Raw genomic sequence first — 16,278 nt, forward strand, 5'->3', positions numbered from 1 at the left:
CCATCACCACAGTCTGGTTTTAGAACATTTCCGGCAGCCTAAAAAGTTCCCTTGTGCTAGTTTGTAGTCAATCCCCATTCCCACGCCAAGCCCCAGGCAACCACTGATAAATACACTTCGTTTCTATAGTTCTGCCTTTTCTAGAAATTTCATATAAGTGGAATCCTATCATGGTTAGTCTTTTCTGTCTGGCTTAGCATGTTTTTACATTTCATCTGTGTTGTTGCAAGTATCAGTAGTTTATTCCTCTGTAATGCTGAGTAGTAGCGCACTGCATAGATAAGCCACATTTTGTTTATCTGTTTACCAGGTGATAGACATTTGAATTGTTTCTAGTTTTTGGCTATTATGAATAATGCTCTTATGAATATTCCATACAAGTAACTTTATGTGGACATTTGTTTTCATTTCTCTTGGTTAGATACCTAGGAGTCGAATTGCTAAGTTGTGTATGTTTAACTTTTTAGGAAACTTTCAAACTCTTTTCCAAAGTGACAGTATCATTTCATACACACTGCCCCTGCCCCCCCCATGTGAGGATTCCAGTTTCTCTTCATCTTCACCTGCACCTGGTATTGTTTGTCTTTTTGTTAATAACCGCCATAGTGGAGCACTTGTGGCGCAGTGGTTAAGAACTCAGCTGCTATCCAAAAGATTGGCAGTTTGAATCCACCAGCCACTCCTTGGAAACCCTGTGGGGTAGTTCTTCTCTGTCGTATGGAGTCGCTATGAATTGGAATCCACTTGATGGCAAAGGGCTTGTTTTTTTTTTTTTAATGGGTATGAAGTGGCATCACAGTGTGGTTTTGATTTGCATTTTGTTAATGACCAGCGGTGTTGGTTATCTTTCCCTGTGCTTGTTTGCCCTTCTATTACCTTCATTGGTGAAGTATCTATCCAAAACTTACCCTTTTTTTTTTGTTATTGTGGTAAATTCAGATAACATAAAATTAACCATTTTACTGTGAACACTTCATTGGCACTTAGTCCATTGACGGCATTGTGCAGCCACCACCTCTATCTAGTTCTAGAACATTTCATCACTCTGAAAGGAAACCCCTAGTTCTTGCTTTTCAGCCAAACAGTGTGATTCAAAGTACTCCTTATGTTTGTGAAGCCTTTTTATGAATATCCAGTAAATATACCCTTTTACTTAACTGATAGGTATTTAAGTTATTTCCTTTTTGCCATGATGAATATCTTAGTGCAAACCTTGTTCTTTAGTTAGAGTGCACTTTATTGGGAATCTAGCATTTAACAAAACCTCTCTGCCTTAATGCATTTTTTATGTAATTTGTTGTGGTGGTTGTGTGCTATTGAGTTGATTCTGAGTCATAGTGACCCTATATGACAGAGTAGAGCTGCCGCATAGGTTTTCCCAGACTGTAATCTTTACAGGAGGAGATCTCCAGGTCTTTTCTCCTGCAGAGCCGCTGGTGGGTTTGGACTGCCGACTTTTTGGTTAGCAGCCGAGTACTTAACCATTGTGCTGCCAAGGGTCCTTTTTTACTTAATAAACAAAAAGAAAACCCAAACCCATTGCCACTGAGTCGATTTCTGCAGAGTAGTACTGCCCCATAGAGTTTCCAAGGAGCACCTGGTGGATTTGAACTACCAACCTTTGGTTAGCAGCTGTAGCTCTTGACCACTACGCCACCAGGGTTTCTTTTAGCCCTGTATAAATAAAAGGTGAAACAAAAATGGCTGGACAAAACAAAGGATAAAAAATAAAGAGCGCAAAGTTTACCTTTTGATGATGACAGTGTTACCATGTAGAGGGTTAAGAAAGTGTTCTCATATTATTGATTGTAAAAAAGTTAGATATACGTATATATGTAAGTGTGAAATACATTTTCTGAACATAGTTGGTGGATTGATGTTATCATATAGTATTTTACTGGAAAGCACCTGGCAGCTAATTCTTTTGATGTGAAATGCTTAAAGACCTTTCTATCCTTTTTGTCAACTTGAAGAGCTCAAGAATAGTAATATGATAATTTTCATATATAAAGATATTGTTACTGAGCTTAGTAGAATGCAAGGATTTGGGCTTCTCATTGTTTGCTCACTCAGTGTCTCTTTTCCTAGACAGTCCATTGTCTAGTCAGACACCCGTTACTTGTGTACAAAGTTTGTTGTCAGTCTATATATACTTTGAGGCTTTTGAAGCAAATAGTTTTCATTAATCTAATTCCATTTATTTTTTTAGGTGGATGTTTCCTGTAGAGAGAAATTTGCAGTAAATAAATGGTGGACTAGTAGAATCTTTGCTTAAAAAGCTTGGTCAAGTCTCCTAAAGTCAACTTTATCCAGCTGATATTTTTCCTTATTAGTAAAAGGTTAAAAGAATTTAACTTCAGGGGGCTGTAATTCTAAATACGGAATATCTTCTAGAGGTTAAAAAATTTCAATATTGAGCATCTGTCTGTCTGTTTTTTGATTCCCAGACACATAGTGGATCTGTGTGGCGTGTGACATGGGCCCATCCTGAATTTGGACAGGTTTTGGCTTCCTGCTCTTTTGACCGAACAGCTGCTGTGTGGGAAGAAATTGTAGGAGAATCAAATGATAAACTGCGAGGACAGAGCCACTGGGTGAGTCATTTGTTAGTATTCTATAGGGTGGAGGTGGAGGGGTGGGGGTGGTATGCACCTCAGGTACTTGGTAAAATGTTATCACTCCCTAGTTTGTTTGCCTTTTCCGTTTTTTTATTCCACTTTTTAATTTTAATTTTGTCTATATAATTTAAATTGTTAATTAATTTTTTCAGGTTAAGAGAACAACTCTAGTGGATAGCAGAACATCAGTTACTGATGTGAAATTTGCTCCCAAGCACATGGGTCTTATGTTAGCAACTTGTTCAGCTGACGGCATAGTAAGAATATACGAGGCACCAGATGTTATGAATCTTAGTCAGTGGTCTCTGCAGCACGAGATCTCATGTAAGCTAAGCTGTAGTTGTATTTCCTGGAACCCTTCAAGGTAAGCTAAACATCAAACCTCTGGTAATATAATCCTAATAAAGCAAATGGGTAGTTTTTAGCTAAGAATTTGATGGTTTATTTTCTTAAAAACGTTTTTCTTAAACAAGTCCTTTTGTTCATTATGTAAATAAGTGTGTATTATGGAGAGTAAAATTTCTTCTGTTTCCACACTGTTATGTGTCTTGTCCCCCGATTTCAACTCCACAGAAGAAACCAACCATTTCAAATATTTTGGTGTGAAACTTCTGGACATTTTTAATGTTTATACAAATAAATATTTAATGGATTCATAAATACCACCCGCTAAACCAAACCCACGCCTTTGAGTCACTTACCAACTCATAGCAACCTATAGGAGAGAGTAGAACTGCCCCGTAGAATTTCCACGGAGCGCCTGGTGGATTCAAACTGCTGACTTTTTGGTTAGCAGCTGTAGCTCTTAACCATTACACCACCAGGATTTCCTTTGTGTTTGTTTTGTGTCTATCTTTATGAGTTAGTACATATCTGGGTATATTTGCATATATTTTCATAAATACAGATATATGCAAATATACCTAGATATATACTAACTCATAAAGGTAGACACAAAACAAACACACATACATAAACACATATTTTCCCACCCTGCAACTTGCTTTTTCCATTTACAAATACTTTGTGAGCATTTTTCTACGTATTAGTACGTATAACTCTGCCTCATTCGTTTAACGGCTGTATTGATTGTGACTGTATGAATATACCATGGTTGATTTTTGTTAAAAGTATTTTAAAAAAATTATATGACTAATGAATCACTCAGTAAAGAAATTAATCTACAGAAGAGTACAAAATGTAAGTTGAAAGTCTCCTTCCGTCTAAAAACAAATGCTGTTAATACTGGTTTTTTGGGTTTTGTTTTTTATGCATTAGGTGAAAGTTTATGGAGTAAATTAGATTCCTATTCTATAGTGTGTACATAAAGTGTTTCATGACCTCGGCTTTATTCCCCACAATGTGTCAGCACTCTCCCCATTTCCACCCTGCTTCCCCATTTCCTTTCGTCCTGATTTTCTACCCCTTCATGTCCTGGTGGTGTAGTGGTTAAGGGCTATGGATGCTAACCAGAAGGTCGGTAGTTTGAATCCACCAGTGCTCCTCAGAAACTCTGTGGGGCAGTTCTACTCTGTCCGATAGTGTTGCTGTGAGTCAGAATCGACTTGACGGCAACTGATTTTTTTGTATCTGCCTTCTCATCTTTGCTTTTGGGCAAATATTGGACTTTTGATTTAGTATAATTGATTATTCTAAGGAGCAATTGATTATTCTGTGAGCTTGTGTGTTGTTTGGCTGAAAGGTAGTTTCCGGGAATGGCTTCAGTTCCAGGTCTTTAGAGTGTCTTACGACCATGTCTTGGGGGTTCCTCCAGTCTCCATCCAACCAGTATATCTGGTCTTTTTTGTGAATTTGATTTTTTTGTTGTATGTTTTCCTCCCGCTCTGTCCGGGACCCTCTGTTGTGAGGGCTGCTGGTGGTAGCTGGGCGTCATCTAGTTCTTGTGGTCTACGGGTCACGTAGGCTCTGGTTCATGTGGTCCCTTAGTAGTTTGCACCAACTGCTCCCTTGAGTCTTTGTTTTTTTTTTTTGACTCTCCTTTCCTGCAGACTGGAAGAGATCAGTTGCGTATCTTAGATGGCCGCTCCCAAGCTTTTAAGACCCCAGATGCTACTCACCAAAGTAGGATGTAGAACATTGTCTTTATGAACTGTGTCCTGCCGGTTGATATAGATGTCCCCAAGTCTATGGTCCTCTGTCTTTGAGCCTAAGAACGTCATCCTCCAACCTACATGGTTATGTCTAAGAGATCTCGCTGACTGTGCCACTTGTGTGCTCTATAGTCTATGTTAATATACGAGGAGCACCTACAGTCCTGTATGTAGAAATATGCACCCAAAACCTGTATCTGCCAGTGGGTTTGCTCCCTTATACCCTCCCACACTTCTTGGTATTTCTATTTATGTCTTCATTCATAAATTACTGTTTTTTATACTATTGTTGCAGGATTGTCTATGCTATAGTAGTTACCATTAAAAAAAACCAAAAAACCTGATACTGTTCGGGCAATTCCACCTCAGAGCAACCCTGTAGAACAGAGTAGAACTGCCCCATAGGGTTTCCAGGAGCATCTTGGTAGATTCAAACTGCGACCTTTTGGTTAGCAGCTGAGCTTTTAACTACTGTGCCATTAGGGCTCCTGTAGTTACCGTAATCAAAAAAACACTCAATGCCGTCGAGTCGATTCTGACTTATAGCAACCCTATAGAACACAGTAGAACTTCCCCATAGGGTTTCTGAGGAGTGCATGGTAGATTTGAACTGCTGACCTTTTGGTTAGCAGCCGAAATCTTATCCACTATGCCACCAGGGTTTCCATACCTACAGTAGTTACTATAGTTTCCCTTTATTCCTGTGCTCCTGACAGTGTCCTGTCTTGCCTTGCTTGGTCTTGTGCTGACTTCTCCCATATAGTGTATTGCCCTTCCCTTCAAAAATATTAACATGTGTCTACTATCTATTTGCAAATTTAGAAGACAGCTACCTGCCAGCCTACTGGAAGAGATCCATATTTGTACACATTCCAAAGAAAGATGACCCAAAAGAATACAGAAATTATCGAACAATATCATTAATATCACACACAAGTAAAACTTTGCTGAAGATCATTCAAAAGTGGTTGCAGCAGTACATCAACAGGGAACTGCCAGAAATTCAAGCTGGATTCAGGACAGGACTGAAACAAGGGATGTTATTGCTGATACCAGATGGATCATGGCTGAAAGCAGAGAATACCAGAAGGATGTTTACCTGTGTTTTATTGACTATGGAAAGGCATTCCACTGTTTGGATCATAACAAAATATGGATAACATTGCCAAGAATGGCAATTCCAGAACATTTAATTGTGCTCATGAGGAGCCTGTACTTAGCCCAAGAAGCAGTCTTTCGAACAGAAAGGGGATACTGCGTGGTTTAAAGTTATGAAAGGTGTACATCAGGGTTGTATACTTTCATTATACTTATTCAGTCTGTATGCTGAGCAAATAACCCAAGAAGCTGGACTGTATGAAGAACGTGTCATCAGGATTGGAGGAAGACTCATTAACAATCTGCGACATGCAGATGACACAGCCTTGCTTGCTGAAAGTGAAGAAGACATGAAGCACTTGCTGATGAAGATCAAAGACCACAGCCTTCACTATGGATTGTACCTCAACTTAAAACAAAAATCCTCGCGACTGATCCAATAAGCAACATCATGATAAACGGAGTAAATATTGCAGTTGTCAAGGATTTCAGTTTGCTCAGATGCACAGTCAATGCCCATGGACGCAGCAGCCAAAAAATCAAAGAACAACATGCATTAGGCATATCTGCTGCAAAAGACCTCTTTAAAGTGTTCAAAAGCAAAGATGTTACTTTGAGGATTAAGGTGTGGCTGACTGATGTCATGGTGTTTTCAGTAGTCTCATATGCATGTGAAAGCTGGACAATGAATAAGGAAGACCAAAGAAAAATTGATGCCTTTGAATTATGGTGTTGGCAGTGAATATCAAATATACCGTGGACTGCCAGAAGAATAAACAAATCTGTCTTGGGAGAAGTACAGCCAGAATGCTCATTAGTAGCAAGGATGGTGAGACTTAATTGCACACATTCTTTGGACACGTTATCAGGAGGGACCAGTCCCTGAAGAAGGACATCATGCTTGGCAAAGTAGAGGGTCAGTGAAAAAGAGGAAGACCCTCAACGAGATGGATTGACACAGTGGCTGCAACATTGGGCTCAAACATAACAATGGTTGTGAGGGTAGCACAGGACTGGGCACTGTTTCTTTATGTTGTACATAGGGCCCCTTTGAGTCGGAACTTACTCAAGGTCCCTTAATAACAATAATCTATTTGGTAATTTTCCCTCCCTACCCCTACCACCCCTAGTAACCATCAAAGAATGTTTATTTATTTTTGTGTGAGAACCTTTTGTTGTTACTTTACAATAGTAGTCTTAATATTTGACCTTTTCTGATTGAATTATTTCACTCAGCATAATCTTCTCCAGATCCATCCATGTTTTCAGATATTTCACGGATTTGTCATTTTTCTTTATCATTGTGTAGTATTCCGTTGTATGCGTGCATCACAGTTTGTTAATCCATTCATCTGTTGATGGTCACTTGAGTATCATCTTTTTGCTATTGTGAATAATGCTGCAGTGAACATAGGTGTGCATATTTGTGTCACGGCTCTTACTTCTTTAGGTATATACTTAGGAGTGGGATTGTTGGATCATATGGTATTTCTATTTCTAGCTTTTTGAGGAAATGCCATACTGTTTTCCATAGTGGTTGTACCATTTTACACCCCCACCAGTAGTGTGTAAGACTTCCCGTCTCGCCATAACCTCATCAACATTTGTTATTTTCTGTTTTTTTGATTAGTGCCGGTAATGTCGGGGTAAGATGGTATCTCATTGTACTTTTGATTTGCATTTCTCTAATTGCAAATGATTGTGAGCATTTCCTCCCATTTGTTAGCAGCCTGAATATCTTCCTTGGTGAAGTGCCTGTTCATATCCTTTGCCCATTTTTTAATTGGATTGTTTGTCCTTTTTTTGTTGAGGTGTTGAAGTTTTCTATAAATTTTAGGGATTAGACTGTAGTCAGAAATATCATAGCCAATTTTCTTCTCCTAATCTGAAGGTTTTTTTTTTAGTCTCTTAGAGAAGTCTTTTGTTGAGCGTAAGTGTTTAATTTTTAGAAGGTCACATTTATCTAGTTCATCTTCTTGTATGTGTGCACTTTGAGTTATGTTTGGCATTCTTTATATGCCCTAGCGTTGTCTGTATTTTTTCCTCCATGATCTTTATAGCTTTAGGTTCTATTATTAGGTTTTTGATTTAGTTTTTGTGTAGGGTGTCAGGTATGGCTCCTGTTTCATTTTTCTACAGATAGATAACCAGTTTTGCCAGCATCACTTGTTGAAGAGACTACCTCTTCCCCACTTAATAGACTTTGGTCCTTTGTTAAAGATCAGCTGACCATAGGTGAACGGATTTACATCTGCGTTTTGAGTTCTGCTCCATTGGTCTACGTGTCTGTTGTTGTACCACTACTGGGCTGTTTTGACTACTTTGGCTATATAGTAGATTATGAGATGAGGTAGCGTGAGGCCTCCTACTTTGTTCTTCTTTAATAAAGTTTTACTTATTCGGGGACTCTTACCCTTCCATATAAAGCTAGTATTAGTTTTTCCATTTCATTGAAGAGTGCTGTTGGGTTTGGGATTTTTTTATATCTATCTTTGGGTAGTATTGATGTTTTCGCAATGTTAAGTCTTGCTATATAAAAGCATGGTATGTTTTTCCACTTATGTAGGTCTCTTTTGGTTTCTTGCAGTGGTGTTTTGTAGTTTTCTTTTTATAGATCTTTTCTGTCTCTGGTTAGATTTATTCCTAAGTATTTTATCTTTTTGGTGGCTGTCTTAGTTTATCAAGTGCCACTATAACAGAAATACCACAAGCGGATGGCTTTAACAATGAGAAATTTATTCTCTCACAGTCTAGGAGGCTGGAAGTCCAAATTCAGGATGCCAGCTCCAGGGGAAGGCTATCTGTCTCTGTTGACTCTGGGGGAACATCCTTGTAATTAATCTTCCCTGGTCAAAGAGCTTCTCAGTGCAGGGACTCTGGGTCCAGAGGATGTGCTATTCTCCTGGCTCTTGTTTCTTGGTGGTATGAGGTCCCCCTGTTTCTGCTTGCTTTTCTCTTTTATATCTCAAAAGAGATTGGCTTAAAACAATCTAATCTTGGAGATTGAGCCCTTCCTCATTAACATAACTGACTCTAATCCCACCTCATTAGCATCCTAGAGATGGGATTTACAACACATAGGAAGATCACATCAGGTCACAAAATGGTGGACAATCACACAATACTGAGAATCATGACCTAGATAAGTAGAGAAATATTTTGGGGGGACACAACTCAATCCAAGACAGGAACTATTATAAATGGTAATGTTTTCGTGATTTCTTTTTCAAGGTTCTCTGTTGGTGTAGAGGAATCCAACTGATTTTTGTATGTTAATCTTGCATCCTGCCACTTCGCTGAATCCTTCTGTTAGTCCCCTTAACTTTCCAGTGAAATCCTTAAGATCTTTTATGTATAGGACCACATCATCTGTGAATAAAGATAATTTCTTCCTTACCAATCTGGATGCTTATTTCCTTTTCTTGTCTTAGTGCTCCCCTAGGTCTTCCAATACAGTGTTGAGTAAGACTAGTCATAAGGGCATCCTTGTCTGTTATCCCGTTCTTGAGGGGAATGTTCAAACTCTCTCCATTGAGGATAATTTTGGCTGTTGGTTTTATATAAATTTCCTTTATTATGTTGAGGGATTTCCCTACTATTCCTATTTTGCTGAGGTTTTTTTTTTTTTTTTAAAAATCAGGTAAGGGTGCTGGACTTTGCCAAATGCTCTTTCTGTGTTGATTGAGATGACCATGTGATTCTTTTCCTTGGTTTTATTTATGTGGTGGATTATGTTGATTGATTTTGTAATGTAGAACCGTTCTTGCATATCTGTTATTCCACTTGGTTGTGATGTACAGGCATACCTGGGAGATACTACAGGTTTGATTCCTGACCACTGCAATAAAACTAATATTGCAATAAAGTGAGTCACAAATTTTTTGGTTTCCTAGTGCATATAAAAGTTGTGTTTATACTATACCATATTGTATTAAGTGTGCAGTAGCATTACCCCCCCCCCAAAAACCCATACCTGTTGCTGTTGAGTCGATTCTGACTCATAACGTACATGCCTTAATTAAAAACTATTGTTAACCATCATCTGAGCCTTCAATGAGTCGTAATCTTTTTGCTGGTGGAGGGCCTTGCCTCAGTGTTGATGGCCGCTGACCAATCAGGGCGGTGGTTGCTGAAGATTGGGGTGGCTGTGGCAATTGCTTAAAATAAGACAACGATGAAGTTTGCTGCGTCAGTTGATTTCTCCCTTCACGAATGATTTCTCTATGGCATGTGATGCTGTTTGATAGCATTTTATACACAGTAGAACTTGTTTCAAAACTGGAGTCATGACCTCCAGGGTCCTTCCAGTCTCAGTCAGACCGCTAAGTCTGGTCTTTTTAGGAGAATCTGAGGTCTGCATCCCACTGCTGTCCTGCTCCCTCAGGGTTTCTTTGTTGTGTTCCCTGTCAAGGTAGTCACCAGTTGTAGCCAGGCGCCATCTAGTTCTTCTGTCTCAGGCTGATGTAGCCTCGGGTTTATGTGGCCCTTTCTGTCTCTTGGGAATTCAGCCTAATTCTTAAGGGCCCTAGGATTTGCAGAGTGGTAAATGAGCATTGGTTTCAACTTAAAGTCACCAGCTGCATTAGCCCCTAGCAAGAGAGTCATCTGGATAACTTGCTGTAGCTTCTACATCAGTGCTTGCTGCTTTACCTTGCACTTTTATGTCACGGAGACACTTCTTTCCTTAAACCTCATGAACCACCCTCTGCAAGCCTCCGACTTTTCTTCCGCAGCTTCTTTGCTGCACCCAGCCTTCGTAGTGTTGAAGGAAGTTAAGGCCTTGTTCTGGATTAGGCTTTTGCTTAAGGGAATGTTGTGGCTTCTATCTAGACCATTAAAACTTGTCCATATCAGCCATAAGGCTGTTTTGCATTCTTATCATTTGTGTGTTCACTGGTGTAGCACTTTTTATTTCTTTCAAGAACTTTTCCTTTGCATTCACAACTTGGCTAACTCGAGCACGAGGCCTAGCTTTTGGCTTGTCTCAGCTTTCAACATACCTTACTCAGTAAGCTTAGTTATTTCTAGCTTTTGATTTGAAGTGAGAGACATGTTACTCATCCTTTCACTTGAACATTTAGAGGCCACTGTAGGGTTATTAATTGGCATAATTTCAATATTGTCATGTCTGAGGGAATAGGGAGGCCTGAGGAGAGGAAGAGAGACGGTGGAACGACTGGTTGATGGAGCAGTCAGAACACATACATCAATTTAATTTGCTGTCTTATATGGTGTGATTCGTGGCACCCCAAAACAATTACAGTAGCGTCAAAGATCACTGATCATAGATTACCATAACAGATATAATAATAATGAAAAAGTTTGTAGTACCATGAGAATTACCAAAATGTGACAGAGAGACATAAAGTGAACACATGCTATTGGAAAAATGGCACTGATAGACTTGCTTGACTTGAGGTTGCCACAAATCTTCAATTTCTTAAAAATGCACTATCTGTGAAGCACGGTATATCAAAGTGTAGTAAAACGATGTATGCCTGTATTATTTTTTTGGTATGTTGAATTCTGTTGGCTAGTTTTGGCTAGTTTTTTGTTGAGAATTTGGGGTTTATATTCTTGAGGGTTGCTATGAATTGGAATCGACTCGACGGCACTGGGTTTGGCTTTTTTTGGTATTGGTCTATAGTTTTGTTTTTCAGTTTGTCTTTGCCTGGCTTTCGTATCAGGGTTATGCTGGCTTCATAGAATTCGAGAGTCTTCCTTCCTTTTGTATGTTCTGGAATAATTTGAGTAGAATTGGTGTCAGCTCTTCTCTGAGTGTTCGGTAGATTTCCCTAGTGAAACCGTCTCAGCTGGGGTTTTTTTGTTGTTGTTGGGAGTTTTTTTTTCTTTTACGACTCCTTCAATTTCTTCTTTTGTTATGGGTATGTTCAAAATTTCTACTTCAGTTTGTGTTAGTTTAGATAATTAGTGTGTTCCTAGAAATTTGTCCATTTTCTCTAGGTTTTTAAATTTGTCGAGTGCAGTTTTTCGTAGTATTCTGTTATGATACTTTTTGAGTTTGTTCTGTTTTAGTGCCACCTGTGTCATTTCTTACGTGGGTTATTTGCATTCTTTTGCCGATTTGGTCAGTGGTTTGTCTATTTCATTTTTATTTTGTCTGTTTTATTGGTCCTTTCAAAGAATCAGCTTTTAGCCTTGTTGATTCTGTTATTTTTCTTTGTTTCAATTATTTCTGCTCTAATTTTTATTATTTCTCTTCTTCCAGCAACTGTGGGCTGCTTTTGCTCCTCTCTTTCTAATTGTTTGAGTTGTAGGGTTAGTGTTTTTATTTCTACCCCCTTTTTAAAAATTTTTATTGTGCTTTAAGTGAAAGTTTACAAATCAAGTCAGTCTTATACAAAAATTTATATGCACCTTGCTGTATACGCCTAATTACTCTCCCCGTAATGAAACAGCACTCTCCTTCCCTCCACTCTCTCTTTTCGTGTCCATTCAGTCAGCTTCTGAACCCTGCTTGCTGCCCTCTCATCTCCTCTCCAGACAGGAGCTGCCCACATAGTCTCATGTGTCTCTTTGGTCCAAGAAGCTCACTCTTCGACAGTATCATTTTCTATCCCATTGTCCAGTCCAATCCCTATCTGAAGAGTTGGCTTTGGGAATGGTTCCTGTCTTGGGCCAACAGAAGGTCTGGGGATCATGACCACCGGGGTCCTTCTAGTCTCAGTCAGACCATTAAGCCTAGTCTTTTTATGAGAATTTGAGGTCTGCATCTCACTGTTCTCCTGTGCAAAACCATGGTATTTTCAATCACTTAGTTTCGGTGTTAGGGATATGCTGGGTTCATAGAATGAGTTTGGGAATATACCGTCCTTTTCTATGCTCTGTGATACCTTTAGTACTAGTGTTAACTCTTCTCTGAAAGTTTGGTAAAACTCTGCAGTGAAGCTGTCTGGGCCAGGGCTTTTTTTTTGTTGGCAGTTTTTTGATTACCTTTTTAATCTTTTCTTTTGTAATGGGTCTATTTAGTTGTTTTACCTCTATTTCTGTTAGTTTAGCTAGGTAATGTGTTTCTAGGAATTCGTCCATTTCTTTTAGGTTTTCAAATTTGTTAGAGTACAGTTTTTTGTAGTGATCTGATATGATTCTTTTAATTTCAGTTGGGTCTTTTGTAACATTGCCCATCTCATTTCTTATTTGGGTTATTTGCTTCCTCTCCTGTTTTTTTTTTTTTTTGTCAGTTTGGCCAGTGGTTTATCAATTTTGTTAATTTTTTCAAAGGACCAGCTTTTGGTCTTGTTAATTCTTTCAATTGTTTTTCTGTCTTCTATTTCCTTTAATTCTGCTCTAATTTTTATTGTTTGCTTTTTTCTGGTGCCTGAGGGTTTCTTTTTGCTTTCTATTTGTTCAAGTTGTAGGGATAATATTTTGATTTTGGCCCTTCCTTCTTTTGGTATGTGTGCATTTATTGATATAAATTGACCTGTGAGGACTGCTTTTACTGTGCCCCAAAGGTTCTGATAGAAAGTATTCTCATTCTCATTGGATTCTATGAATTTCTTTATTCCATCCTTAATGTCTTCTATATGTAGTCTTTTTTGAGCAGGGTATTGTTCAGTTTCCAAGTGTTTAATTTCTTTTCCCTACTTTTTCTGTTACTAATTTCTACTTCTATGGCCTTACGGTCAGAGAAGATGCTTTATAATGTGATGTTTTGGATTCTGTTAAGGCTTGCTTTATGACCTAATATGTGGTCTATTCTAGAGAATGTTCCATGTGTGTTGGAAAACAAAGTATACTTTGCTGCAGTTAGGTGGAGTGTTCTGTATATGTCTATGAGGTCAAGTTGGTTGATTGTGGCATTTAGATCTTCCGTGTCTTTATTGAGCTTCTTTCTGGATGTTCTGTCCTTCACCGAAAGTGGTGTGTTGAAGTCCCCTGCTATTATTGTGGAGCTGTCTATCTCATTTTTCAATGCCGATAGAGTTCGTTTTATGTATCTTGCGGCCCTGTCATTGGGCACATAAATATTTAATATGGCTATATCTTCCTGGTATATTGTCCCTTTAATCATTATATAGTGTCCTTCCTTATCTTTTGTCGTGGATTTAACTTTAAAGTCTATTTTGTCAGAGGTTAATACTGCCGCTCCAGCTGTTTTTTGGTTGTTGTTTGCTTGATATATTTTTTTTCATCCTTTGAGTTTTTAGTTTGTTTGTGTCTCTTTGTCTAAGGTGTGTCTCTTGTAGGCAGCATACAGACAGATCGTGTTTTTTTTATCCATTCTGCCACTCTGTGTCTCTTTATCGGTACATTGAGTCCATTTACATTCAGTGTAATTATGGACAGGTATGAGTTTTTTATGAGTTTAGTGCTGTCATTTTGATGGCTTTTTTTGTGTGTTGTTGATAGTTTCTTTTTTCCACTTAATTTTTTTGTGCTGAGTAGTTTATCTTTATATATTGTCTTTTTTTCTCTTATTTGTTTTTGTTGATTTTGTTTCTGCCAAGTTTCTATTTTTTTCTTGTGTTTTATTTTGATGAGTAGGATAGCCAGTCTCCTTTGTGGTTACCTTAATATATGTATATATATATATATATATTTTTTTTTTTTTTTTAATATTTACCCCTATTTTTCTAAGTTTATTTTTACCCTATTTTTCTAAGTTTATACCTAACTTTTATTTTTTTATGTCACCTTGTCTTCCACTCCATTTGACAGATCTGTGACTACATTTCTTTGTCCCTCTTTATTGTTGTAATGTTGTCTTCTTTTACATAATAACATCACTGTTTTCCCTGTTTTGAGTGTTATTATATCTTGATTTATTTTTGTGATTTCCCTGTCTGGGTTGATACCTGGTTGTTCTGTCCAGTGTTCTAGTCTTGGGTTGATACCTGATATTGTTGATTTTCTAAGCAAAGAACTCCCTTTAGGATTTCTTTTAATTTTTGGTTTGGTTTTTACAAATTCTCTAAACTTTTGTTTATCTGGAAATGTCCTAATTTCACCTTTATATTTGAGAGACAGTTTTGCTGGATATATGATTCTTGGCTGGCAGTTTTTTTCCTTCAGTGGTTTATACAAGTCATCCCACTGCCTTCTTGCCTTCATGATTTCTGCCGAGCAGTCCAAGATTATTCTCATTGACTTGCCTTTGTAGGTGACTTTTTGTTTATCCCTAGCAGCTCTTAAAATTCTGTCTTTATCTTTGGTTTTGGCAAGTTTGATTATAATATGTGTTGGTGACTTTCTTTTAAAATCTACCTTATGTGGAGTTCGATGAGCATCTTGGATAGATATTGTCTCATCTTTCAGGATATCAGTGAAGTTTTCTGCTGACAGATCTTCAATTCTCTCTGTTTTTTCTGTTATCCCTGCCTGTTCTGGTACTCCAGTCAGTCGTAGGTTATTTCTCTTGATAGAGTCCCATGTGATTCTTAAGGTTTCTTCATTTTTTTTAATTCTTTTATCTGATTTTTCTTCAAATATATTGGAGCCAAGTGCTTTATCTTCAAGCTCACCAATTCTGCCTTCTACTTGCTCAATTCTGCTACTCTGACTTTCTGTTGAGTGGTCTACTTCTGTAATTTCATCGTTAATCTTCTGAATTTCTGATTGCTGTCTATGGATTCTTGCAGCTTATCAAAGATTTCATTATTTTTAAATAACGTTTTTAATTTCTTCATTTGTTTTATCTGTGTGGTCCTTGGCTTGTTCTGCTTATTGCCTCATTTCCTTCCTGATGTCTTGAAGAGTTCTGTAAATTAATCTTTTATATTCTGTATCTGGTCCCAGGAAGGCACTTTCATCTAGAAGATCCCTTGATACTTTGTTTTGAGAGCTTGTTGAAGTGATCATGGTCTGCATCTTTATGTGATTTGATATTGACTGTTGTCCCCGAGCCTTCTATGAGTTACTGTATTAGTTTATTTTATATTTGCTTACTGTATCCTGTATCTTGCTTTGTTTTGTTTTGATATGCCCAAATGGGTTGCTTGAGTGAGCTAGCTTGATTATTTTTGTCTTTGAAGCTCTGACGTCCTGTCCCCAGATGGTTAGACCTGACAGTGAGTCCATTTGTTTTTCTTGTATGGATTCAGCTCAGGTGTCCAGGTAGCTGGTCAGCAAGTGTGTGGTACAGGCTCTGTTCTACAGTCTTAGAGGGGCAGGGGTGATTTGTGTAGGTACCAGGATCTGGTTGCCGCAAGGGATCATGCTCTGAACAAGGTAGGGGGCTGAGAATCGTCTCCCACGTGACTCTGGGGAAAGTACATCCCTCTTCCCTAGAGCGTATAGGTGGTTGGGTTCTGCAGACGGACCATGGGCTCCCAATGCTTTTGGTTATAAGGCCTGGGAGGTACCAGTTATCCTTGGACCCGTCATGGGTGGCTGGGTGACCTGAGTGGACCCACTAGTCCTTAGGCCCCTGTTGTGGGTAGGTGAGGACCCTGTTTAATAGACAAAGTGGTGTCAATCACCAAACACCC

The 16,278-nt window shown here is 38.4% G+C and overlaps 1 protein-coding gene across 4 annotated transcripts in view; it reads left to right on the forward strand.

Moving 5' to 3' along the window:
• The window catches only part of SEH1L (SEH1 like nucleoporin), a 91,748-nt gene that overhangs the window by 21,783 nt on the left and 53,687 nt on the right, over positions 1–16,278 (forward strand). For all 4 annotated transcript variants that reach the window (XM_003406392.4, XM_064294757.1, XM_023544008.2 and 1 more), the window contains exons 3-4: positions 2,448–2,594; positions 2,771–2,982. In XM_003406392.4, the coding sequence (XP_003406440.1) occupies positions 2,448–2,594; positions 2,771–2,982 (359 nt within the window). The remainder of the gene's footprint in view (positions 1–2,447; positions 2,595–2,770; positions 2,983–16,278) is intronic.

The sequence above is a fragment of the Loxodonta africana genome, chromosome 11 (genome assembly GCF_030014295.1).
Source record: "Loxodonta africana isolate mLoxAfr1 chromosome 11, mLoxAfr1.hap2, whole genome shotgun sequence".
Classification (NCBI taxonomy): Eukaryota; Metazoa; Chordata; class Mammalia; order Proboscidea; family Elephantidae; genus Loxodonta; species Loxodonta africana.